General features: G+C 36.2%; 5 protein-coding genes and 1 long non-coding RNA gene across 7 annotated transcripts; 4 read left to right on the top strand and 2 right to left on the bottom strand.

The window, feature by feature from the left end:
- Positions 1 to 854: 854 nt before the first annotated feature.
- Positions 855 to 1,567, top strand: LOC130713747 (histone H3.2). The gene has a single exon (XM_057563540.1). It carries the CDS (start codon positions 938 to 940, stop codon positions 1,346 to 1,348), a length of 411 nt encoding a protein of 136 aa, XP_057419523.1. The 5' UTR covers positions 855 to 937; the 3' UTR covers positions 1,349 to 1,567.
- A 1,916-nt stretch (positions 1,568 to 3,483) lies between these two features.
- Positions 3,484 to 5,280, top strand: LOC130711368 (protein BOLA2). The gene is made up of 3 exons (XM_057560951.1): positions 3,484 to 3,647; positions 4,779 to 4,801; positions 4,906 to 5,280. The coding sequence occupies exons 1-3, from the start codon at positions 3,585 to 3,587 to the stop codon at positions 5,099 to 5,101; spliced, it is 282 nt and encodes a 93-aa protein (XP_057416934.1). The 5' UTR covers positions 3,484 to 3,584; the 3' UTR covers positions 5,102 to 5,280.
- A 1,083-nt stretch (positions 5,281 to 6,363) lies between these two features.
- On the top strand, positions 6,364 to 8,518 carry LOC130711367 (fibrillin protein 5 homolog). Of its 2 annotated transcripts, none has more exons than XM_057560949.1 (7): positions 6,364 to 6,827; positions 6,913 to 7,028; positions 7,217 to 7,339; positions 7,741 to 7,857; positions 7,947 to 7,991; positions 8,070 to 8,143; positions 8,231 to 8,518. In XM_057560949.1, the coding sequence occupies exons 1-7, from the start codon at positions 6,596 to 6,598 to the stop codon at positions 8,316 to 8,318; spliced, it is 795 nt and encodes a 264-aa protein (XP_057416932.1). In that variant the 5' UTR covers positions 6,364 to 6,595; the 3' UTR covers positions 8,319 to 8,518. The 2 variants fall into 2 exon arrangements, with proteins under 2 accessions (XP_057416932.1, XP_057416933.1); XM_057560950.1 differs by having other exon boundaries at positions 6,372 to 6,827; positions 7,741 to 7,839; positions 8,231 to 8,516.
- Positions 8,519 to 11,139: 2,621 nt separating this feature from the next.
- On the bottom strand, positions 11,140 to 13,770 carry LOC130709949 (uncharacterized). The gene is made up of 4 exons (XR_009010239.1): positions 13,513 to 13,770; positions 12,071 to 12,122; positions 11,794 to 11,955; positions 11,140 to 11,495 (listed from the first exon to the last, which is right to left on the bottom strand). It is a non-coding gene; the product is annotated as an uncharacterized LOC130709949 (long non-coding RNA).
- A 474-nt stretch (positions 13,771 to 14,244) lies between these two features.
- Positions 14,245 to 18,505, top strand: LOC130709947 (uncharacterized). Its single transcript, XM_057559078.1, has 2 exons — positions 14,245 to 14,690; positions 17,137 to 18,505. The coding sequence occupies exons 1-2, from the start codon at positions 14,469 to 14,471 to the stop codon at positions 18,199 to 18,201; spliced, it is 1,287 nt and encodes a 428-aa protein (XP_057415061.1). The 5' UTR covers positions 14,245 to 14,468; the 3' UTR covers positions 18,202 to 18,505.
- A 1,931-nt stretch (positions 18,506 to 20,436) lies between these two features.
- On the bottom strand, positions 20,437 to 25,596 carry LOC130709948 (WAT1-related protein At5g64700-like). The gene is made up of 7 exons (XM_057559079.1): positions 25,310 to 25,596; positions 25,064 to 25,126; positions 24,766 to 24,882; positions 21,614 to 21,863; positions 21,130 to 21,288; positions 20,828 to 20,979; positions 20,437 to 20,718 (listed from the first exon to the last, which is right to left on the bottom strand). The coding sequence occupies exons 1-7, from the start codon at positions 25,480 to 25,482 to the stop codon at positions 20,610 to 20,612; spliced, it is 1,023 nt and encodes a 340-aa protein (XP_057415062.1). The 5' UTR covers positions 25,483 to 25,596; the 3' UTR covers positions 20,437 to 20,609.
- Positions 25,597 to 26,318: the final 722 nt, after the last annotated feature.

The following is a 26,318-nucleotide window of genomic DNA, read 5'->3' as shown; positions in this document are numbered from 1 at the left end:
CTCAAAAGCTAGAACATGAGCGATCGAGAGCATCCTATCCTTGAAAACAAGGTGAATCTGCTTATACAATATCAATGCCATGGGAAATATGATCTACAACACAATACCCTTATTGACCTCCATGCAGAATGTAATCCATACTGCGAAAGACACTCAGTCTAGGCTCCATGTGGTAGAAGGGGCACAAAGCATTTACTTTGGATCTTGGCAGAGGAAGATTAGTTTTTAATTTTCTTAGAAAAAAATGACATTAAAAGTAAGCATATATTTTTTATGGGTTGTGACCAAAATTGAAGCTTGCATGTCGGTGGTTATGGTGGGGAAAAATAGCTTATATGGAGGAGAAAAAAGAGAAAATTTAAATTTCTACGCTAAATAAGTTTTTAGACTCTCTAAAATTTGTAAGTTTAGTCTCTAATAACACGCCACTAAATACATCATTTTCCATGTGACGTGACATGTGATGTAGTTATACCGTAAAAGCTCACCAAACAAGTGATCATTTGTTCAGACGATGACTAAAATTAAACAACTCTATAATCATAAGGACCGAAATGCAATTTCACTCCAATTGAACAAACAAATTTGGCCAACCATTACCACAAAGTTAGAGGAAAGCGCGCGCGGGACCCTTTTGCTGTTTTGCACTAAACAAAAATTTGGTGAAAATTCAAAAATGCGCAACACACAATGATGCTGGCGCCAAACAAAAGCCTTGAATCCGTGCGTCGTATCACAAACCAATCTCAACCGTCGATTCACTCTCACGCGGATCGTGAAATCCAAAATCGCACCCTCCAAAATTTCATTTCAATTTCTTCTCTTCTCCCTATAAATACACTCCCTTTCACTCCCATTTCCATCACCACAATTCAGAAACCCTATCTCAATCACTTCTTTTCAATCGTTCTTTTTCGCTCTTTCCAGATTCTTCTCGATGGCCCGTACCAAGCAAACAGCGAGGAAGTCCACCGGCGGCAAGGCTCCCCGGAAGCAGCTGGCGACAAAGGCGGCGAGGAAGTCAGCTCCGGCAACCGGAGGAGTGAAGAAGCCACACAGGTTCAGGCCTGGAACTGTTGCTCTGAGGGAGATCAGGAAGTATCAGAAGAGTACTGAGCTTCTGATCCGGAAGCTTCCGTTCCAGCGATTGGTTCGTGAGATCGCTCAGGATTTCAAGACGGATCTCAGGTTTCAGAGCAGTGCTGTCTCGGCGCTTCAGGAAGCAGCGGAGGCTTACCTTGTTGGATTGTTTGAAGATACCAATCTCTGTGCCATTCACGCCAAGAGAGTCACCATTATGCCTAAGGACATTCAACTCGCTAGGAGAATCAGAGGCGAGAGGGCTTAGTTCGTTCAAAATTCCCCAATTCCCATTTCAATGCTTGATGTCGCTTTTTCATTTTGCCCTAGTTTAGTTTGCTGGTATACTTGTGTGATTTGAATGTTGAGCAAACGATTTGCATGTTTGTCATTGAATGTGATCTTGTTTGTCAAATTAATATCTTAGTGTATTCTTCAGATCAGAGTTGAACAAAATAAATCTCTTATTGAATTTGCATTCACCGAATGCGATGGGCTCTGCAAGATCTGTATAATGAACGATTAATTCGTAACTGAATAAGTTCCTAGTTCAATAAATTATTTGTTAACGAGGCACTGGATAGAAGGGGTTTTCTATGAACAATCAAGATTTGTATGACTTTTTAATGAATGCATTGCTTTATTTAAGCTGCTCTAAAACTTACATGAATAACAGAAGCTGCTGGTACTGCTGGAAATGTATGTGAGTTGATACCATTTACATTTTCATGTAGCTAAGCCTTTACTTTCTTTGAGGTCTAATGCTATCAGTGTTACACATAATTGGAGAGGGATACTGGAGAATTTGTTTAAGAATTTAGAAGCAAGATGGGTGAGCCCAGTAGCTGGCAAAGAAAGATGTCATGCTGAATCTGGGGCCATCATCTATTCAGATCAACCTCACAATTAAGTTTAGTCTAAACTCTAAACCAGATTAAAAAAATTGATAACTGTGCTGAGGTTAGATCTTTGGATTGCTTACTGAAGGCCTGTGTCTTTTCAAAGCATGTGCTATTGCAAGAAAACAGTGATGACTATGAATAGATTATCGACGGGATGCACATGTGACATGTGTATAAGGTCAGATCATTTGAAGCTTGCTTGATGCTTCCAGTTCTTGTTGACTAGCTAGATCGTGTTGTTGGAGTTCTTCTGTTGTACTACTTCATATGTTGGAGCAACATGATTGACTCTTGGGCCTTCAACTAAGTGTTCATCAATGTTGTTCTCTTAATTAGCTTGATATAGTTGGTGTAAATAAGATGTTGAATTAGTTGTAGGCAAGTTAGATGGTAAGGACAAAGATACAGGTTCCAACCCAAAAAGGTCCTTGGTTGGCATGTTTGCCCAATTTTTCAAAAAAGATTAGTGTTGCCCTCAAAGGAGATAGAGGCACCCAAGTTCAAAATTGACACAACCAGTTTCAGATTCTGAATTTAACTCTCACCTTCTCAAGGATTTAAATCTCTCTTGATCCAAAAAAATCTTAATTGTAGACAACCCTCCTTAAAAAAGATCCTCTACATACCTTCTAAGCAGTGAGCCTTTGCTGATCTCCTCAGTAGGTTACCGACGCCATAGTGTTGCGCTTTCTCTTTGTTCTATTTTTATTTTTTTTAAAAGACACCAAGATGAAAGGAAAAAATATGGATAACTAATCCAAATGAAAGGGAACCTGTTGCAAGATGCACCCTAAATATTAATTTTCAAATATTATTCTCAAATGTTTTGAATCTATATTATGCTTCTTTCACAACTAATTCACCCTAAATGTTTTGAGTTATGGAGGAAGAGGAAGAAAGTGGAAGAGGAAGAAGATGAAGGTGGAAGAACATGGACTAAAATTGATTAAAATACTTTTAAAGGGACTAAAATTGATGTGAAAAAGTCAACGTGGTCGTCCTTAGCTGACTAGGCTTGTCACTAGACCGTTGACCGGTCAAAATTGAGCAAAAGGAGTTAATTAGATTAAAAAAACAATTTCAGGAACTCAATTTGATGCGAAAATTTTACAATGACCATATTTGATTCTCTTTACAATTTCAATGACCAAAAGTTTATTTAAGCCATTATTTATTTCAACCGAAATATAAATTATTATTATTAATTTAAATATTTCTTTTTTTTTGCTACATCGGAAAATTAACAACAGAAAAAAAAAAAGAAAACTAAGGCACAGCTAGGGAATCCTTCAACGAAAGAAGCTGAAGCTCGCTTGCTGGTTGACTAATAACTTGAACACAAGGAGCCAAGAAGCTAAATATTTGAAAGGTATATTATTTTTCAAAGGAATTAAAAATTAAACATTTTGAATTTTAATATGTTAATTTCAATTTAATTTTTTTATATTTGATAAAGACACTTGACACTTGTGAGTTTTATTCTTTCAAGGCAATTAACCTGCAAACCTTTATCGGCGTGTGAACAACGCGGAGTGAAGACGCGAGCGAACATAACATATATTTACCATATCCGTTTTGACGAGAGAGAACTGAGAAAGAGAGATGGGTGTGACGAAGGAACAAGTTGAATCATCCTTGAAGGCCAAACTCAATCCTTCCCATATCGTAAGCCTTTCTTTCCACGCTTTTAGTTTCAGTTTTCATCATATATGACTCTCTGTGCTAGCTAGGTTTTCTCACACTCTCCATTTGCTACTTGAAGTGTGATTTGTTCTCTTATCTCGTGATATTAGGCACTAATCTGCATTTGTTATTTATAATATTTAACCAGTGTGACTGTGCTGTATCCATTAGTTCTGCCATCTGGATTAATCAACCTTCAATCAGCGGTTTATTTATTATGAGAAATAGGGATAATTTTTCAAAACCCTAGAAGTTTAAGATTTTACTTCTTTGTTTAATGAACTTGACAATTTTGTGTTCTGAGTTATTTTCTTATCTGCTGACATAAACCCTCTTCTACTACGATTAGTGTATTCCATACTTATTTTGGTTGTGCGATAAGACGTGCTTTCTGGGGCTTCTCTCAATCTAAAACACCCGTGTGCTTTGTGATACTTATTGTTATCTATGACTGAGGAATCTATACAACAAATTTGGAATTTCCTTTGAACTAGAGTGAATTATGTAGTTACCTGGAATTTGGCATACAGTAAACCCCCATTTTTTGGCAGGAGAAGAGCACACATTACAAAGCCATTAGGTTTGGCCTAAAGGCTAAAGCAAACCCCCATTTTTGTCCTCATCCTATGCCAGATTTTTCATTAGTCCTTAAACTAGAGAGACACGAATTGGTTGTGTTCTATGCTTTTGTCATTTACATTAGTCTTCTACCAAGGGCTAACGTGACCGGGAGAGAATAGGTTAAGGACCACTTCTTTAGTGCAGAGACTAACATGAAAAGTCTTGTCAAGGATGGGGATGAAAATTGGAGTTTACTTGTTTGGCCTATTTTCACAGTTGGTGCACAGCGCTTTTTGTTCAAACACAACCCAGAATTTTGTAAACTGTGACCTTTTATATGTAATGTTAAGGATGGAAATGAATAAACTTGAAGGGGTCATTATTAGGGTTTACGGCTTGTCTTTCAAAAGCTAACCCTCCATTTAACAGTTTAACAGTATACCTAGGTTCATTGGTGTTATTATACTGTAATTAGTATTTGACCTGCTCTCGTCCCTTTTTCTTCTTTCAAATTGTTTATGTTCTTATATATATTTTTAATTTGTGTTTCAGGAAGTAATTGATACATCTGGAGGGTAAGTTTTTCTCAACAAACAGATTTTGTATGTGCTGCTTTGTAGCATGGCTTACTTCTCCCTTTGTAACATGCAATCTTATAATTTCAATGTGGGTATTATAGGTGCGGTGCGAGTTTTGTAGTCGAGATTGTGTCTGAACAATTTGAAGGAAAAAGGTTACTTGATAGGCATCGAATGGTGAATGCTGCCTTAGAGGAGGAAATGAAAGAGATTCATGCTCTCTCTGTAAAGAAAGCTGTAACCCCAGAGCAGTGGAAAAAGCAGCAGGAGTCCAACCAATCAAATCCTGCTGCCTAGAGCTTATTTCTCAGTTATAATAGTATTTACAAATAAGAAATCCATACATTCTGTTGCTGACCATGCTTGTGGATCATAGCTAATTGTACTACTAAATTTTGGTTTACAAAATTTGACTCAGTAAGTGATTGTATGATGATATGTTTGACCTATACTTATTTGGGAATTGTTAACTAGAAGAGTACATGTCCACATGCTCGTTTGAGATGAAAGTTGGGAAAATTGAAGGCAAAGTAAAAGTCAGCAGTATATGAAGCATTCTTGCATATGTAGATGCATTAGTCTTCTCTATTTCTCTTTTAACTTAAAAGTGAATTTTTCTTGTGGAACTTCTTGTTGACTTGCAAAATTTTATTTTACACGCTGGGGATTGTTTAATTGAACATCCTTTGCCTTGCAAAACTTTCATATTCTTCTTATCTTAGGACACATGGTTCAAAGATGTCTTGCAGTTCTGCACTTTCCTTTGCAAATGAACTTGGCAGCTTGAGATTTTTTTTGTCCTATCTAATGCTCCACGTTATGTGCGATTTTCCTATCAATTTAAATTGTTTGCAGGCATACACTGCTGAAGTCTTTGGAATGAAGACTCTAAGTTGCACAAAGATTTTTCTTTATAAACTTCAAAAAGTTAACCAGCAAACTTTTTACTGCAATATTGTTGGTACTCAACTTTTGCACACTAATATTTTTCATATTGGAAGGTGGGGTTTCTGAGTGGGCTAGTAAGAAACCAATGGGAATGAAGTAAACTGTCAAACTAGTTTTGAAAGATATCAAATTTACATATTAATCCTTAAATGATGGAAATTAGTGTTTGAATGATGTTATGCCTGTTAAATTAGTCCGTAAATATGTGTTCTACTATTAGGCCGCGTTTGGAAACACAGCTTAATTAAGCGCTTATGATCATAAGCGCTTATGATATAAGCGCTTATTCATAAGTTATTTTAAAATATTTATTGACATAAATTGAAAATAAGCTATAGATAAGCATAAGCTCTTTTTCATAAGCTATCCTGAATAGCTTATGAAAATAAGCTCAAAACAGCTTATGGTAGACTATAAGTTGTTTGCATAAACTCTCCCAAACACTGGCATAAGAACTTGTGCTATCAGATAAGCTCAAATAAGCTCTTCCAAACAGGGCCTTAGTCAATTGAGTCCCCTGACTACTTGACATTCAGGGCCAAATTGACTGATATAGGAACTTTAAACGCAATTTCAATTAATTTTGACTATTTACTTATCTATCCCATGAACTTGTGCTTTGGAATTCTGAACCACATGTCTCGATAGGCCTATCCACAACAACCTTCATTGCATAAAGAGTAAAGACAACATGTACTCAGTTTCCCTTCAGCCGAAAAGTTTGGGGGCCATCTATAACCAGATAGAGCAAATTGCAGGGTCACACCATGACTCTCTTCTCTGCTTCATCCTTCTGTCTCTCATAGTTTCATAGTCTCTTATGGTTAGTGAGTGCAGCCATCAATGACAAATTCCCATGTGAGTCCTCTGATTTCTAGAACCATGAATATCATGAAACTGCAGAATTTTGTCCCAGCTGGAAATTGTTCAAGGATAAACACCACCTCAAGATTTGGTGAAAGAGCATCATGGTTTAGACCCATTACCATAATGAAAGTTGCAGAACAAAGCTCAGGCTTAGTTGAAGATGAAACACTTGCTCAGAAGAAAAGAGAACTTTACATGGCGGTGGAAGGTATGTGAATGTCCACTTCAACTATTGTAAGTTTAGCATTTGCTTAATATGATTGAAAGTGTTTGCAAACAAACATGTTTTGAAGGAATCAATAGGGGGATATTTGGAATGCCATCTGCCCAGAAAATTGAAATTGAGAATTTGGTGAAGCAGCTGGAATCTCAGAATCCAACACCAGACCCAACTCTGGAACTGGAGAAGGTATCTTCAATCCTTTCCTATATGCATGTCATTGGCATTTTGGAGATTTTCTTAGTACATGTTTGGACATCATTCTGAAGTCAAAATCAATTATGAGGAGAAGCTTCTGTGAGCAATATCCGAGTGTCATAGCTAAGAAAAAAGAAATTGATTCAAACATGCTATAATTATGTTTCTATTGTTGGAAGGTGGCTGGGTGCTGGAGGCTTATTTACAGTACAATATCAATTTTGGGATCCAAGAGGACCAAGTTAGGCCTCAGAGACTTTATCTCATTGGGTGATTTTTTTCAGACTATTGATGAAGTCCAGGTACAAGTACAATGCAGTTCTCAATTTTGTATATGATATAGACTTGTTCTGAATTGAGAATTATTTGATAACATCAAACCTCAGAAGATACAAACTATGCATAGCTTCCATTCATTTAAGTTTTTATTGAGTGAATCATCACTTTAGTCCCTAAAAAAATATTGAATCCGTCACTTAAATGCTTGAAAGATGGAAATGACCCTTTTCATCCCTGAACGATGAAAAAGACAATGAATTTAATCATTTTCAGGGATTAAATTCATCTTTTAGAGATGGAAAATGTAATTTCCATAGACTAAAGTGACCGACCTGATATCTTTTAGGGACCACGGTGATGGTGTACTCGCTTATATTTTTTTCTAGCTGAGTTTAAGAATTGGTGATGTGATTTCAAAATGGAGAGCAAAGCAGTTAATGTGATCAAGTTCAGTGCAAGAGGGTTGAGTTTGCTGTCTGGAGAGCTTAGCATTGAGGCCTCTTTCAAGATTGCTTCCACAACAGTTAAAGCTCCATTTCTTGTTTGGTCACTTACTTTATTTCTCTATGGTGAATTCATATTGATGCTGAATGAATAACGAGTTAATTGGTTACTGCTTGATATTGACAGAGGGTTGACATCAATTATGAAAAATCCACAATCATTCCTGATCAGGTATGCTATTCAGATATGACATTTTCATTTTTCAGGCTAATCAGATTTTTCACTCTAATTTCCTCCTTTCATGCACAGTTGATGAATTTGTTTCGGAAAAATTATGATCTTTTATTGAGCATCTTCAATCCAGAGGGATGGTTGGAAATCACGTATCCTATTTTTTCTTCACTTATTTTTTACAACTATATTAATATTGATGAAAAATGTAGTTATTTCTTAATTCCATTATCTCATAGATATGTTGATGATTCCATGAGAATAGGAAGGGATGACAAAGGCAATATCTTTGTATTGGAAAGATCTGAAGATGATAATAACCCCTAGCCATCTTTTTGTGAGCCCAAAATATGCATTGTATTAAGAATTTTATTGGCCCATTCATTTTTTTGGGTTCAGAGGCCCATTCATGTCAGCATTTTGTTGGCTCATTCAATTTTGGAAATAAGTCAGCATTTTGTCTATAAATATACAGTTTTTTTTAAGAAATAAATTTGGATTTTCTTCTACCTACTCGCTCTAAATCTTGAATGAATCAAGATTCTCTCATGCGAAAATTCTTTCGCATTCTCTAATGTTGAAATTTTGTATTTATCTCTCTTTTCGCATTGGTTGAAAGTTGAAACTAGTACCTTAGCGTAATTCAAGTAGGTTGATGTCCCATTAGCCATAACTGACGACTAATAGGTTGCATCAATAATCATATTTTCATAAATCTAGTAATGTGCAATATGGTTCATAACGGACGATTAATGATGTATATTACGTGTAAATAGGGGAGTGTCGGTTCGGGTTTGATCGCGGATTCTATAAAAGAATTATTTATTGTGTAATTGAGATGTTAAAGAAAGACATGTTCACTTTTGCATTCTAGGACGGAGTTAGAGAGTTTTGAGTTATAACTCAATCTCCTATGGTTCACTATGTGAAAATAATTATAAGTGACTCTATAAGCATTTATTTGGTCAAGAATTACGCATTCAATACTGCTATAGTGCTATTGGTGCTGAAATTGAATAGCAGCTGGATGACTTTTATTTTTGTCCCCATTTCTTTCTTCCCTTATTTTGGGCTCAATTAACGCAACAATGCACGCTTGAAGCTACATAAAGCGACAACGGAGGAATGTTGGGTTATTCTTTTTCAGCTGAACTTCATTGTTTGTTTATGTGCCCTTTACATTGATTATTTACATCGTGAATGAATCTCAGTATTTCACTAGCAGATGGCAACTCCATCTATTCTCTGGTAGGTGACATCAATAATCAATTGTTTGCAGCGTTTTATATACAAATCAACCGGATTGAAGAGATGCTCTAATTTGACCCCAAATAAAATATTGGAGTTTAAAAGTATGTATTAGATGAACATGCTATGTATTTTAATGATGTCCTTTGTTAAAAACAACGTTAGGGCAGGTTTATGTATGTACAAAAATGTATGTACAAAAAATGTGCGCAAAGTGATGGGGATATACATACCAATTACCAAACCAATACGTGACCCCAACTAATGGGTACTAGGTTATAGTAATGTCTAATTATACCTAATATCTACCAAAGACCCCACTCCTATTGTCTATCCATCATCCATGCATCCAACTCCCATTCCAGCTGGAACGCCACTTATGTGTAGAAGTTCAGTTGAAATATTTTATGTCCCCTATTCAGTGGTGCCATCCCATAATTAACTGATAAATGATTATTTAACATGTTAAATATCACGTTATGACATATAGTAACCATTGTAACATTCGAGCCCGAGTAATTTTTTTCCAATGAGCGAAAGTTTGGTGGGTTCAACTCCGATCACCACCACGAGTCAGAACATGCTTTTAAAATTATAAGTCGCTTATAAATTGTCACCAACACAGCTCTCATATATGAGTAATGAAAACTAAACGCACAATTCTTTGATGTTATAATATGTTCACACTCCATTTTCTTTTACAATTCATCTTCATTCAATTTTTCTTCTTTTCACTCTTACTATCTTTATCACATCAACTGTCATCCATCCTCATTTCTCTAGCTTTCGTTTTTATCACTATAAGAATTGTAAGATGACAAGGTGTAAACAAAATATAATTCTTCTCTTCAAATTTCTATATGGAATTAGGGTGTGAAATATTATTTTCTTATGATAAAGTTACATTTCCTTTAGGTAAATAGTTTATACACACTTTCATGAAATAAAAGAGAAAAATGTGAAATATGATAAATTATGTAATAGGAAAATAAGTGTGCGTCATGACTACATCGAAACCAATAAGGTGATAAAGAAAAAAAAAGTGAACGAAAATGAGATGGAAGAGAATAAGAGTGTAATTGTATCTAAACTCACTTCCTTAAGGGTCGCGGTTAATATGCACTCATTTAGCAGACTCACAAGTCATGAGTGACACATTTTTTTTTCCGATAGGCTCACGAGTGACACATGTTGTTTGTGGTGGTTTTAGAACGCAACTAATTATTGAGTTTAAACAATATTAAATGTGATTCATCTATGCCGTTAGTGGTAATCAAGCTTCTCTCATAATCATGAATTCCTAAAAAAAAAAAGACAACTTTTTAGTTTTTACTCAATTTTTTATTCTTGAATAAATATTACTCCCTCCGTTCCAGAAAGTTTGTTGTTTTGCACCATTTTTCAATATCTTAAAATGTTTGTTGTTTTATAAAACCAATGCATTCACTACTACAGAAAAGGCCTATCGCCACGGTTAAACTCGCCCTTTTGCCACGGTTCAACCGTGGCAATAGCTCCCGTGGCAATTGCTCAATTGCCACGGTTGAACGTCGAACCGTGGCAATTGATTCGCTATTGCCACAGTTGGAAAAGGGAAACCGTGGCAATATGTGGCATCTGTTGCCACGGTCCAAGGAGGAACCGTGGCAATAGATGACCTCTATTGCCACGGGCCAGGGAGGAACCGCACGGTCCAGGTAGGAACCGTGGCAATATGTGCCTCTATTTTGGCAATATTTTGTAATACAAAATATGCCCTTTTTCAGATTTTTTTTATTTTATTTGATCTGGTCTTAAATTGCAGTGCATTTTAAATAGGAGGGGAGGGGTGTTTGAACCCATAAGCAAGAAAAAATACAAGAATATTAAACAAAAAGCAAGTAATCAAAGCAAGTCAATCTTAATGGAACCAAACTTTATTACAGACTCACTCTAGGTAAAAGGGGAATGTGCCAAATGTTTGGTACATCATGGATATTCAGAATATTATCAACCCGTGAAAAAATATACAAAAAATGTCAATCAATAATAAAACAATGCTTGCTTGGAAAATAGCCAAGCTCAGTTCACCTACTAACTTACTTGAACATGGCAAACTGTGAGAGCTTTTCCTTGGTACTCTGCAGCAGAGGCTGCCACATTCAAGAACAAATGAATGAGACTGTATTGTCTCTATAAATGAACAATTGTCCTTACTTCAAATTTGGTGGGTTCAAAGAAGAGATTTGCATGCCAAGATGCCACTGAGTCTGAACCCTGCAGCAAGAAACAACATTGCTTGTCAAATTTCACCAATATATAACTCAAAGGTACAACTCACATATTATGATCCTCTCATGTCACATGATAGAATCATCTGCAATGTTGTGTCTATCCCTTGCTTCATACATTTTCAGAGAGCCGCACAATTAGACACGTGATTTTATAAGATAATGACATGTGAAATTTTTAACATGCGAGGATCCTCATTCGATAAAAAAGAGTGACTAAGGAATTAGCTGAATAAGAAAACATCAGGTGTAATTGCTGAAATCATCACAGACAAACCACTCACAAGGTGAGGAATGAAGTGATTGTAGGTCCTTTGCTGTTTCATGTCTTTCCCTCTCACCTGCTGCAACCACAGAAGTCATTGTTGAGGCGGCCATGTAAGCTGCAACCTCTGATTTATAACCCCGTGAGGTTGCTTCTGCCTCCTATTGTGGTGACTCTACTCCTGCAGACACAAGGTTTTTTATAAGGCTAAGGCCGCAAAGCAGCCAATCCAGAGAAATAATGCACTCGCCACTCGCAATAGCAAAACACAATGAAGGAAGGGTGGAGAAACATACCGTTCCTTTGCATTCCAAAAAGATTTAGGTATTCTCCGAAAAGCAGCAACTACTACATTATGCAAAACAAAGTCCTTATAATGGGCCCAAAAGCTCCGCAATAACATTTGTATATCACCAAAGATAAAACCTTATTGAAGGAAGACCCAAAATTGAATAAAACTCAACACTCTGCAAGTAGTTAGCATATAAAACATGTCATATTGAAGAAAAAATTTGACCATACAAGAAGAGAAAATAAAAGAAAGGTCCAAATGAACCAGAACAGATACAAAAGCAACAGAATGCAGCAAAATAAACACTTATTTCTGAATCTGCTAGCCTTAACTATCCAAGATACTACTACAAAACAAAGCTTCTGGTTAGAACAAATCCCTTATAGTACTCTGAGGCAAATCAGTAGTGATCAAGAGCCATCCAAGGAGAAAAACAATAACTTAAATTGCTCAAAGACATCCCAAATAAAAGCTAAATCCCAAGACCGCATATTGATCCAACCTGCTGCTACTTCCTATTTGAAGAAGAACAATGAGTATTGAGTGAGTGAGGAACTGAAATAAAAAAAACCTACACACTATCTTGCAAGGAGTTTTGATATCTTGCAAGGAGTTTTGATAGTTGTCAAAATCTTTGGAAACATGCTCTTCCAAAGTGAGCTAAAAATTCGGTACAACAAAGTGGAAATAAACAGAATGGAAATAAACAAAAAAGACAGAAAGAAACAAAGCACACTAGTACAAGAGCTAAAAGTATTGATAGAAAGACCCCAATGACAATCCCATAGACTGTAAAGTATCAGAGGTACCAATTGAAGCAAGCAGCACACACACACACTATAGGCTCCATTAATTCCTATGACACTATCTTAAATATCATAATCCAAAACCATGAGATATTTAGATCAAACCAGTAGATTTAGACCCAGCACAGTACAAGCATTCTCCAATTAAGCACTGCAAATTCCTTTGTCATCTGTTTGATTATCAGTAATAAAAAGACCATATAGGAGTGCTTCTATTAACTCCTGACTTTGCAATCTGAACCAGTTCTTGTAGGAGCTTCCTTAGTTATTGCTTCTAATTACTTAATATGCTAGTATACCTTGGCTGTACCTTCCACAAAGATGTGATTAGTTGATAAATTTCATGAAACTTATTTATATCTTGCAAGGAACAGGCTTAAGACTGTTTCAGGAGTCAAAATGAAGAGAGAATACAGAGAATTCACTGAATTGAATAAATAACAAAGTACATAAAAACATTGGAGGGTGAAACCCCAATTACGTGATTCAATTTTGTTTTCCTTATTGCAATTTTGACAACTATTCTTTTAACTGATTGCAACTTCATAGATTGTACATGTAGAGATACCAATCACTGCTATAATTTTGATTGTTCTAGAATCTTGCAAGGAACATAACAAGAGGGAGATGAGAAAGGTACCTGTGGATGGTCTTGCAGTGAGAACGGCGATGGAGAACGAAGACGGCGTGACGGCGAGCAGCTAGCGTGAACGGCGATGGAGAACGGAGACGGCGTGATGGCGAGCAGCTAGCGTGAACGACGATGGAGAACGGAGACGGCGTGAGGAGGAGAAGATGACTTCGCCACTCTCATCGAGGGTTAGGGTCCTCTGCTTTGGAAAAAATTGGAGAGTGAGTGTGGGAGGGAAAAAAAATGGAGAGTGGAGCCAGATTGTTAATTTGCTGGTGGGGTTTCTAAAAAACAATGCCTATTGCTACGGTTCCTAAAAATAATAATAAAATATTTCCCCTTTTGCCACGGTTCCGTGTATAACCGTGGCAACTAACCTTTTGCCACGGTTCCGTCTATAACCGTGACAATTGAGGCGTGGCGAAAAGCCTTTTCTGTAGTAGTGATTTTTTGCAAAAATTTTCCACCTATACCCTCATTTAATACATTTTCTCTCACTTATCACATTTCATATTAACCAACCACAACTCTTCCATATTAATTACATTCTTCCCTATCTAAGTATAATGTAATAGTTGCACATCATACTAGTAAAATTAAATAAGGACAATCTAGCCAAATTATACTATCAATAATTATTTTCTTACTCTTTGTGTCACAACCTTAAACTACAAACTTTCCGAAACTGAGGGTGTAATAAATAAATATATTGAACGTAAAAATAACAAATAAATATATTAGGGTTCTACTTTTCTTCTTGTCAGAAGAGAAGACATAGAGGAGACTACACACAAACTCTAGTTTTAAATTGCTCAACTTTTTGTGTCAAAGTTCAGACATCGCATACCCTTTCTCTCCGAGTCTAACCTCACCCGCTACCATCATTTTCCACGCACCTTCATCTCCTGATTCTCCTACTCTGTTTCTCACCTTACTCTGTTTTTCTTCTGGGGCGAAAGGATCAAATGGGAGGTTGTGCGACGAAGCCGAAGGTCACTAAGAATGATGCAGATGCGAAGGTAAAGGCACCTGAACCTGAACCTGAACATGAAGAACTCAAGGTGGACACTACTAGTGTTGAAACCAAGCCACAACAGGAACAGGGTGATCTCAACCTTAATGTCAACGAAATTGTTGATGACGACCAAGGAAACAAAAGACGTTCGCTCAGCTTGTTATTCAAGGAGGTAAGGACTCAAATTCTACTTTTCTAGAATTCATCTTTTGAATGTTTCATCCTTCTATATGTTGTTATCATCATTCATGTCAACAAGTTTAATAGTTTTTTTTACTTCGACAATTGATTTCGAAGTCATAATAAATTAACAAACGAGGAGATGATCCCAACAAAATATTTCTCTCTATGTTTGTTTTTTTACTATGTGGGTGTCAGGGTGTGTTGAAAGCAATTTTTTTTTTTTTTTGCTACCATAGATAGAAAGGTTTGGCTTTTCACTTTGTTGGAGCACTTTTCTAGTCATAATAGTATGTGTTTGGGTTAGCGATATGAACAAGTGGTTTATGTTGGTTAATGTTGTAAAACCTCACAATTTATTATATTCAACACATAACTAGAGTTTCTACCAAAATTAATTTTTAGTTTATTTCTACAAAATTACTCACAAACATCAATATTTTCATCTATGATTATAATTGATTTTACTAAGCAGAATTGAGCATGCGAATTCCGAGAAAACCAAACACACGCATGATTATTTATTAAGCAAGAAAAAAGCGTCCTTGTCAAATTTCCCTAAGGATTGCTGTGATAGGCAAGGGAAAAAAAAGTGTCTTGGTCAAATTTGTCTAGGTTGATTTCCATGATGCCCTTGAGCCCTTCCATGGAAACATGACCGTATTCTTTGTCGTATTCAACCCCTAGTATATAAAATTGATGAGATAGAGGATCGTGCAGCAATTATTGGATTTGGTAGCAATTCTGCATTAATAGTGTTGGTGACTATAGACAAGATAGGATTTTTTATGAATCTTGGCCACTGTTGGAATCCAAAGTTTACTTCAAAACTAGGCGGATATTTTTATTATATGTTCTGGTTTGGTAAAACTTCTTTTCCATTGGGTTGTAGAGACACATTAAATAAATAAAAAAAGTGATAAAAGAATAGGAGATAGAGAGTTAGCCGATATTGCTCAGTGTCTGTTTGATTTTCAATTTGAAAGTATTTTCACCCAACAGAGGTTTAAAGCCTGAGGTATTACAATGTGTGATATTGAATTTCTATTCCTCAAACAAACTTTCAAACTAAAAACAAAACACAGCCTTAATAGTTACGCTGACTGACTGTGAGATGAAAAATTAGTTTTATGATTAGTGACTATGGATATACCTTAGTGAAGAAAAAAGAAGTGATAATTGTGATATTTGATATGAGATTAGAGGAGAAGAGAAATAGACAAAATGAAATGTATAAAAGGTGAGTATACTCTTGGAGGTGTTTAATTTAATTTGAACATTGATAGCTCTGGCAAGCTTCTCTATGATTTGGAAGGTTCCATCAAAGTTTTCAGGAACATTACATCGGGCACTAAATACATGATAAACAAACGTGCACAACCGTTTTGGAGGCCCCTCATTTGTTTTTGGACTTTTATTGATTTCCTTTACCGCTATCATCGTTCCCATGCTTTCATTATGATTAATTAGTGTGTCCTACAGTTAGAAACATCAATGATGACAAACAAAAGGTTAGGATTTACAGTAATTATCTCAATCATTTGATGACCAAACTGTTGGATTCTAGCGAGTGTCTCATGTATGATTTGGTAGTACTTAGTGGTTGAGCAAGTTTAGCAATTGTTTAAAGCCTACATGTTAAAACTAAAACTCAGCTTCTTCGATCCATGTTTAGTTCAACTTAATAAATTACAACTTAAGATACGTGAAATTAAGTTGACAAACATCCACTTGAGAATGCTGAATTCCAGTTTGCAAATGTAACTGACCAATTTTCAAAGGACCAAATTGAGGAGTAACTTTTTTGTGTTGTCTCATTTGATTCAATGTCCGGTATGTTCACTTTAACCTTTATTCACACGCACTGAGTTTGCTTACTGCCATGAATTGTGGTGTCTTGTCAATTCATCAGGGATGTAAGTGGTCTGCAGTAAATAAAGAGTGCAGAATCTTCCCAAATTCATTTGCATACTCAAAGTCTATCCACTATATTCAATCTTTGACACACAAAAGATGTAGTATATTCAATTTTAAAACTCATATCATATTTTAATTTAAGATTATATGACACACAACTCTTGATTTTGACTACATCCTATCCTATCATTATATGTTCAAAATCTATGCTTCCTACTTTCACATAAAACAATCTTCTCCTATTTGGATATTAGTTGAGTTGCGGACGGACATTTATTCTATTCCATGAGAATTTCTGTTCACATTTTACCTCGAAATGAATGTTAACGTCTGTTTTGCACTAATACCAACTTTATCGAAACATAGCTTATATATAGTGTGCATGTGTTTTTATGGTTTCAAACTATAGTGTGTTTAAATTTGCCTAATCTCAGCAAAATCTATTACACAGAAGCTTTAACTAAAATTATGGTTTCAATCCACACTATTTTGTAACTTGTGCATGTGTTTTTATGTGTCAGAATGAAGATACAAAGATTCCCATAGAAAATGAAAAAACCACAGTGGAGGAGACTGTGAAACCAGAAAGTGCAGAAGCAGAGAAATCTTCAGAGGATACTAAAAGCAACGAGGCAATAGTGAAACATGATGAGTCTTCCATAGCACAGGAGAAACTTTCGGTGGAAAGCAAAGACATTGAGCCAGCAAAACAAGAAACTGCAGTGGTTGAGGTTGATGAGAAATTTTCTGCAGTTGAAAACCAAAGCAGTGCTAATCCAATTGATGAGGAGATTGTGAAAACAGAAACACTAGAAGCAGAGAATAAGCCTTCAGAGGAAAATCAAATCAGTGAAGAACCAGCTGAGAAAATAGTGAAACCTTCAGAATCAGAAGCTGTGAAACACTCAGTGGAAACTCAAATCAATGAAATACCAGCTGAGGAAACAACAGTGAAACCTTCAGAACCAGAAGCTGAGAAGCACTCAGAGGAAACTCAAATCAATGAAATACCAGCTGAGGAAACAATAGTGAAGCCAGAATCAAAAGCTGAGAAACATTCAGAGGAAACTCAAATCAATGAAATACTAGCTGAGGAAACAATAGTGAAGCCAGAATCAGAAGCTGAGAAACATTCAGAGGAAACTCAAATCAATGAAATACCAGCTGAGGAGACAACAGTGAAACTTTCAGAATCAGAAGCCGAGAAGCATTCAGAGGAAACTCAAATCAATGATATACCAGCTGAGGAAACAACAGTGAAACCTTTAGAATCAGAAGCTGAGAAACATTCAGAGGAAACTCAAATCAATGAAATACCAGCTGAGGAGACAGTGAAACCTTCAGAATCAGAAGCTGAGAAACCTTCAGAGGTAAATAACAATCTAAACATTGAGCCACTGAAAGAAGAGACCAAAAATACAGAGGTAGTTCCTCCTCCACCAGAAGAGAAAGTAATTGAAGTTGTTCCAACAGATGCTGCAGAGAAGAAAACAGAGGAAGAACCATCAAGTGTAGAAGAGAAAAGCCAAGTTGGGGTGGAGGATTCATCCAAGGTTGCTGCTGCTAGCAATGATGAGATTCATTAAAACTTAAAACAAACATTTGCAGGTTGTTTCTCTGGTAATCTGGTTCATGGACCATGCCAACCAAATCACTCGTGTGAAATTTCTTTTCCTTGTGTCCTATACTCCTGTTCCTTTATATTTTTGTTTAATTTCTTTAATTATTTGAAGAACTGGTTTTTGTTCTTGAGGGGGGTTACTTATTTTTGCATCTTGTTTTTATATTCCTTGTCTTTATTGGCAGATTAATATTAAGTACCAAATGTAAATTGTTATTTTGTTGTGATTTGCAAGTGGAATTCCAAGGAACTCAATCTTTTGATGTTACTGTCCTATTGTTATTCATACAAAAGTACATGAGATGGAGAATTTGAAAGCCTTCCTAGAAAAATATTTTAAATAAAAGTTATTCATCTATATTTTTATAATTTTATTGCAAAATAAAAACTTCTCATCATTATTTTTGAACTATTTATCATTATTCAAGCTAATGGGCCATACCATGATCCATAGGGTTTGTTGGGCTTTTTGGTTCTGTAGTTTTTTTCCTAACCCACATGGACCAGAGCTGAGTAGAGTGTGTTGGGTTACTTGGACAGCTTTAGTTGTTATAAAAAAAAAAGGCTTAAATAAGTTTTTGGTCCCTAACCTTTACCAAATGCTTGGTTTTCGTCCCTCGCCGGAGCAAAGGTGGGTTTTAGTCCCTAACCTTTGTCAAAATGTTTGGTTTTCATCCCTCCGAAGCTCTGGGTCAACGCCGGAGCTCCGGTAGCCCATGTGACATTGCCACATCAGATTAATGAGCATGATGTGGAAATTTTTTTATTTCCAACGAAAAAAATTAATTTAACAAATTTTTTATAAACCCTTCTTCATCACCATCTTCAACATTTCCATCATCATCTTCAACAAAAAAAACCCCAACCCAGAACCATCTTCAACATATTCCTCACCATCTTAACATTTTCATCACCACCTTCAACAAAAAAAATTCCATTCAACATTTTAATTTCCTCGTTCCATATGATATTAACATGACCACATCCTATTAAACCTGCCAAAATCTGACCTCACGAAACAACAACCAGAGGGAGAAATTCATAAACCAGATTCAAGATGTACTAAACTCGACAAGAGCATCCAAAAAAGGAGCACTCTACCACATCAAAAGGCACATGAAGTATTCCCATCACACAATCAGAAATCATTCGAGACCCTCCAAAAGCACTACTCCCAACAGAGAATCGAAAATTTGCAAAGCAATAATCCAGAATTATAGACACTGCAGACAAAGAATTGGGTTTCCAAGCCACTCTGCCACAGATCTGGAACACCACAGATCTGATAAAGACAAAATAAGGCCAGATTTGGAAACCTGAGAAGGAGGCGAGTGCAGCGGTGCAAGTGGTGGCTAGAAAGGCTTCCAGACATGCCTCCGAGCGCGACGGAGGTGATCCTGATTTGGGGATTTAGACTGTGGAGTTGCAACCCAACCAGATCTACAACGTGAAGATGATGGTGGTTCGATGATGACTCGATGACGGGTGCAATGATGGCGAGGAGCGGTGATGGTCGATGGCTGCACCGTTTGGAGGTAACGGCGGTGTGGTGGTGGTGGCTTTGGTAGAAGAAGGGTTGGGGAATGAGAAATTAGGTTTACGGCTCCGGTAGTCAAAGGGGATTAGGAATTAAATTAGATTTCTTTTTTTTAATTAATAAGTTTTTTTAACTTAAAAAAAAAATTCCACATCATGTTCATTAATCTCATGTGGCAATGCCATATGGGCCACCGGAGCTCCGGCGTTGACCCAGAGCTCCGGAGGGATGATAACCAAACATTTTGGCAAAGTTTAGGGACTAAAACCCACCTTTGCTCCGGCGAGGGACGAAAACCAAGCATTTAGTAAAGGTTAGGGACCAAAAACTTATTTAAGCAAAAAAAAAAACAACAATAAGCACAGACAAATTGGTGTGAAATGCTGATTGGTCTAGAACTGTTACATTTTTATTTTGTCTTGAGAAGTCAATCCGTTCGGGAAACTGTGGTCGTCCCCTTAAGTTTCTTCAGATAACATTTTCAGTGCTCGAACTTGTATCTTCACTTTTATAAAGATCTAATTTGTCTACGCCTGGACCATCTAGTATTCCATTTATTATGACAATTTGGTAGTCAGTCAAAATTAAATTGGTTTTAGATTCTCGGTATTATATATTGTAGTTTCTGATATGGTTTTTATGCTATGCTATGAACTATGCAGGTTTCTCGAACGTGTTCATGTGTCCATGTGTGGATTTCTTGTTTATGACAAAAATTTAAAAGCATCACAGTTTCACTGACAACCAGAGTATCAAATTTTACACTGATTTACAACTATTTGTAATAAGACAACCATATTTGATGAACGAACCACTACAAGAATTGTTAGTTCTCTCTAACTCGATGCTTGTTCTAAATCTAATGAGGCTTTAGCCGTTAGCTCTCTGCTCTTTCCCCACAGCACAAAGTATAGTCCTAGAACCAAAGCCAAGCCACCTATAATGCTGCTCACACATCAAAACCAACAATATAATAATTAATATATGTAAAAATGATACAAAATTAAAGTTTCAAAACTTGCCATCAAAATTGCTAATTAATTAATTGAATTACCTTCCCAGAGTTATTATCTCACCCAAGAGGATTGCTGAGGCAAAGATGGTCATGATGAGAGCTAGTGGTGTTGACATGGCTAGAAACACTGGCCCTTTCTTCTCTATAACCCATGTTTGTAGGTAATATGTGACACCAGTCACCAAAATTCCCTACAGCACAAAATTTAGTTGACATAAGTCATGAACAATGAGAGATTATACATATTACACATGATTTATAGAGATTTTGTTCTTGATCAAAATATCTAGAGAGAAACAAAAGTTCATCAATTTAGTTATGAAGGTTTAGAAGATACTTACACAATATAGAACAGCGATGAGTCTTACATTCCAACCCAACTTCCATTGCTCAATGTCTCTTTCTACTGCCAAGGCAATGACCAGAGATTGAATTGAACTTAACAAACACTGAAGAGCTGTCAGAAGCAGCTTTGAAGGGTAGCCTTTTATCACAAAACTCTGGTTGATCCAAGAGATGAAATGAGATTATAAGTAAGAAAAATATTAAACAATGAAGGATTGTGGTTTATAAGCATGTGTTTTGAAACTAAATAAATTTTTATGTTGATTAAGATATGACTAATTAAAAATTTGGGAAAGTAAAAATAGTATTTCAACACATTAACTAAAATATATTTCTTTTCAGTCACACACGCACGATGCACCCACGACGCATGCATGCAGAGTTATAAAGTGATTATGGTAAATTGATTCTGAAAATTTTAAATTTTAACCATGAATTGAAACACACTGAAACTTTGTGACAAGCGGGGAAATTGTTTACCTGTAGCACAAGCCACATTCCCCAACAAGTGTTGGATAGTAGCATGAGGAAACACCCCTTTATCCATGAGCTAGATGTAACTAGACCCTGATGGTGTTGGGTTTTATGGGACCCCAAAAGGTGATGATGGCTCCAAAGTTCAAAATGAGGTCCTTTATAAAAAGGAAGGGTTGCTGCTCCAGCCAAACATGCCACAACACCAACCAATTTAGCTACCCCAGGTATTGTCTTTATTCTCAAAACTTCAATCCTGAAATAGCAGAAATTATCATGTGCGCTATAACATATATGGTTGACACCAAACTTATCATTGTTAGCATTGCATGAGATGTAGAAATGGACATAATGCGTGTACAATTATGCATACACTTGCGGCATTGTTTAGCGACGGTTTAAAATCGGCGCTAATATTTATTGCAGTTTAAAACCCCACTAAAATATAAGTGTGTAAGATGTTAGTAAAAAACGTCTCTATATATCACAACTCATACATAAACACACGTGCCATAACAAGGACTTTACCTTTTTAGAAACAGTCATGTCCTGAATTGAAAACAAGGCACATGTAATTGGATAATTTTTTATGCATTGTATGCATGGGCGGATTTACCCCCTGGCTTGCCTGGGCCATTGCCCAGGCTCAAGGGGGGAAATAAATTTTTTTCTTTGGCCCAGATACGCTTTTGGACTCAAAAAAAAAAGAGAAAGGGCAAAATTTTAAGTTAGGACAAAATTGAGGGACTAAAATAAAAAAAACAAAAGAGAGTGAAGGAGTGAGACTTGAGGGACAGAGAGAATGAAGGAGTTGTGAGACTGAGAAAGTGAGACTTGAGAGATAGAGTGAGTGAGGGCGTGAGGCAGATGAATTGTGGGGGAGAGAGCGCGAGGTAGAAGGGTCATGAGGAGATGAATTGTGGTGTGGGTGATTATTTAGAAAGCTAGAAAACATGAGGCGGTGCTGTGGAGAAGAAACACGGTGCTAGAAGAAACAGCCTCAAGAAGAAACACGAGTAAGAGAAAGGATGAAATAGAATATTTAGGGTTTTGAAATTTTTTAAAGAAAAAAATTAAAGCCGTTACCATTTTTTACGGCCCAGTAGGCGTACTCTATGGGCTGAGTGAAATAACATATGTATGCACAGTAAAAAAAACAATAGAATATCCTAACAAACAATTGATATTATACTTGCATATTTTTTAAGCAAATGTATACCCACCATATACGGTAATAATTTGAAATAACATATGTATGCCCAGTAAAAAAAAATGCTTTGGGTGAGTGTGTGCTCTTAAAAATATGATATTATAAATATTATCTAAATTTTATATGATGCATATATACTTTTTTTATTTTTCCTCTTTTTAATGGGTGAGTTTTCATATCAGATATTTTTTAGTGGGTTTAGACCTATATGAGTTGGTCTAATTTCCTTCTTGAGGAAACAACTATATTAATGATCTAGTGAACAACTAGCAAATTAGAAAATTTTATGAGAATGAATGTTTAAATTCTTTGTGTGGGGTAAGAATATTATAGGTATAATGATAGAAGGGAATTTTTCACAAACCATTCTCTTTATTTATTTTTTTGCTCCCTAATTTTTTTGGCTCAAGCTCCGCCATTGTTTGTAAGAGAAGAAGATGCTAAAATAGAAGAGCGTCCCTTGCTAGAACGTGACGATGGATTGATGGCTATATGCCTTCTATGTCAGCCTTTTTCTAATTACTTGCTCCATTCTTATCACATTTTTAAGTTTTGATCAGATTTAATATATTTCATATTGATAAAATGTGATATTGGCTTCAATTATTCCCAAGTATGTAATTTTTCAATGTGATAAGACTCTCTCTAACATCCATCTGCTACATTATCTTTATGACTGTACTTATATGTTTGAGTTGTGTGATTAATTGAGAATGTGACATATTTGTCATTGCAATAGGCTATTCATGCCGCAACTTGCCCGCAACCGCAACCGTAATTTAAAACCCTAGCTCAGAGTCAGATGTTGGCAGTTAGGCTTAGGCTTAAACTTGCCCAGGCTCAACAAAAATCCTGGTTCTGCCACTGATTGTATGTATCAACTTCGGGTCCAAAACCAGAATACACAGACAAACATGGCCCATGTTAATTAGCTGCTACTAACGGGTAAATCGAATAAGAAAAAAGTTAATTACCCAATGCTGCAAGGCATTCCAAAAGTTAAAGAAAGAGAATCAATGTCCATAATTATTTGCTTTTCCAAACAGCATGGCCTTGTTAGAATTAACAACCCACAATTTAGTTGTCACCATAATTATTATATGGTACTCTCTCCCTCCGTTCCTTATTACAAGTCACTTTTTTTTGAAAAAAATTTATTACAAAATATAAGTCACTTTCTAATATCTAGGAAGCATTAAATAATTTTTTCCAAGTTCACCCTCATATTTAATATGAAAGAGATGATAAACTTTAGAAGTATTAACTTGGAGAGAGAAAATCATAGGAAAGTAAATAAGGATAATTTAGGAAAGTAAATCATTTTCTTTACAAATTTATTACTAGTAACTACTTTTCTTAATCTAAGAGAATTAGTTATTTGTGACTTATATATAGGAATAGAGGGAGTATAAGATATAGATCTCTATTTATATATATGGTGTAAGACATAGAGGTTAAGCTACCAACACAATTTCTACACCCTTTTTTTATAAGCAATTGATTAGTGCAATGCTAAATGAGTGGAAATTAGGATTAGAATTCATAGTAACAATGAGAAATCTTTTGAGGCAAACATTTTGACATATATGCACTGCGGTCTCCGATAAACAAATTTATAAAAGTTTCAATATCATTTTAGAATTTATGTTAGATCTAATTCTAATTCAAAAGTTTGGTTAAAAGTGAGGGTTGTTCACTCTTTAATTAATTATACACATTTGTTTAGTCATATTTTTAATCAAATGTTAAATTTCCTTATAACAGGAAAATTGCACGTACTGAAATAATGATCAATGTTTAGGTCCTCCAAATGTGTTATTCATACAGAACATGTGTTTATCCAATATGTTTGGTCAAAAGATAGCATGAACCCTTTGGGAATAATAACTATAGATAATTAAAATTCAAAAAATTATATGTGAGCTGCATACATTAAAATGATGTCTACCTGAGCAAGAGAGCCAAGAAGAAGGTAATGACAGGAAGACAATTTGTGGTAGCAGCAGCCAAAGTTGCAGAAGTTTTAGTAAGGGCAACACCATATATGTCCAAGCTAAGAGTGATCCTGAAATTTATAATCATACTTTCTTTGAATCTATGACCTAAAGTTTGAACCTATTTGCAGCAGAACTGTGTTTTCAACTTTAGTATATAAGAAAAACTTTAGTAGATAAGATAAAATCTCATCTTCAGAGGAGTTAATACAATATTACATATTAACATGCAGAATTGAATACTGGACATACCCAATGAAAGAAATGAAGAAGATCTTGCAGAAGGTCTTGAATGGCAGAGGAGGTGCTGTATTCCTGTAGAGCAAACAGTTTAAGGGGTATCTTTCAGTAACCAAAACTCACATCATTAATCGCATGTTTGGAAATCATTCTATAATTGATTCTAAAGTTGAATTCTGAGTAGCTTCTAAGTGCTCTCAGAATTGATTTTAAGAAAAAATAAGTTGATCTTAACATGTTGAAGTGAGTAGTTAGTACCATTCGAAGACTATAGCGAAAGGGATTAGGAAAACAGTTGCTGCGGTCTGTCTGTAGAAGACAAAGATGAAATTGTTCATGCCATGGTCGAATGCAGCTTTTGATAGCAGAAACATGGCAGCGTATATGGCTTGTATGATGAACACAACCAGATAGGGCTTGTTTTTGTTCATGGTGTGGTCTGTTTTGTTCTATGAATTGGATGAGAGTAAATGAGAGAGATATGGAACACCACTTGATGATGAGACACAGATTAATGTTTATACTTTGTAAACTCTAATACAAGTTGATATGCTTTTATGGGCAATGAAGACATTGCGCATAAATTAAATAATGAAGTGATGTCTTGAGTGTTTTGGGAACATGTGTGGTGTGTGGTGAAGTTTGATCATGAGTTGCTTTACATGTTCAGGGACCACCATCGTCTCTACGTGTTGACGGTGCCACTCTAGTAGTCATGATCTTTCATGCATTTAATTTCTTGGCTTAATTCCACTTTGGGCCCCTGATCTTTCACAAATGAGCGATCGGGGCCCCCCGTGTTTAAACGTAGCGGTCAGACACCCAAACGTTTCAAAAAAGTGCGATCGGGGCCCTTCTGTTATGTTCCGTTAGTTTGACCAAACGGAGCAGTGATGTGGATTTTCTTTTTCATTTTAAGATTAAATTTTTCACCCAAAAATTCCCCCTAATTCACAAACACGCTTCCCCTCAATTTTTTACCCTAATTTCACCCTAATTTAGCAAGAGAAAGAGAAGAGGAGAAGAGGGTGAGTCGCCGGAAATCGCCTCCGGCGGCGGCGCACGGCGGTTCACGGCGGAGGTCATCGGAATCGGAAATTTCTTTGTGGGTTTTGTTGCGGACGAGGAGAGGAGCACAGCGGTGGTGTTGGTTTGTCGAGATCGTGAGCGGTTCGTCGTAGATCGAACTTTGAAGGCGACGGTCCTAGGTTTTTATGGTGGTGATGGCTTCCACGTGGTGGCCATGGTGGCTGCCCTTTAGGTTCGC

This window comes from Lotus japonicus, chromosome 4 (assembly GCF_012489685.1).
Source record: "Lotus japonicus ecotype B-129 chromosome 4, LjGifu_v1.2".
In the NCBI taxonomy this organism is placed as follows: Eukaryota; Viridiplantae; Streptophyta; class Magnoliopsida; order Fabales; family Fabaceae; genus Lotus; species Lotus japonicus.
Note: the sequence above shows the minus strand (reverse complement) of the source record. Positions and strands in the feature narration are given on the sequence as shown.

Coding starts and splice junctions, on each gene's coding strand:
- LOC130713747 (XM_057563540.1), top strand. CDS start 938: ATGGCCCGTACCAAGCAAACAGCGAGGAAGTCCACCGGCGGCAAGGCT.
- LOC130711368 (XM_057560951.1), top strand. CDS start 3,585: ATGGGTGTGACGAAGGAACAAGTTGAATCATCCTTGAAGGCCAAACTC. Junction 3,648..4,778: donor AACTCAATCCTTCCCATATC/GTAAGCCTTTCT, acceptor TTTGTGTTTCAG/GAAGTAATTGATACATCTGG. Junction 4,802..4,905: donor GTAATTGATACATCTGGAGG/GTAAGTTTTTCT, acceptor TGGGTATTATAG/GTGCGGTGCGAGTTTTGTAG.
- LOC130711367 (XM_057560949.1), top strand. CDS start 6,596: ATGACAAATTCCCATGTGAGTCCTCTGATTTCTAGAACCATGAATATC. Junction 7,029..7,216: donor CAACTCTGGAACTGGAGAAG/GTATCTTCAATC, acceptor TATTGTTGGAAG/GTGGCTGGGTGCTGGAGGCT. Junction 8,144..8,230: donor GAGGGATGGTTGGAAATCAC/GTATCCTATTTT, acceptor ATTATCTCATAG/ATATGTTGATGATTCCATGA.
- LOC130709947 (XM_057559078.1), top strand. CDS start 14,469: ATGGGAGGTTGTGCGACGAAGCCGAAGGTCACTAAGAATGATGCAGAT. Junction 14,691..17,136: donor TCAGCTTGTTATTCAAGGAG/GTAAGGACTCAA, acceptor TTTATGTGTCAG/AATGAAGATACAAAGATTCC.
- LOC130709948 (XM_057559079.1), bottom strand. CDS start 25,482: ATGAACAAAAACAAGCCCTATCTGGTTGTGTTCATCATACAAGCCATA. Junction 21,864..24,765: donor TTCTTGGCTCTCTTGCTCAG/GTAGACATCATT, acceptor CTGCTATTTCAG/GATTGAAGTTTTGAGAATAA. Junction 20,719..20,827: donor GAGATAATAACTCTGGGAAG/GTAATTCAATTA, acceptor ATGTGTGAGCAG/CATTATAGGTGGCTTGGCTT.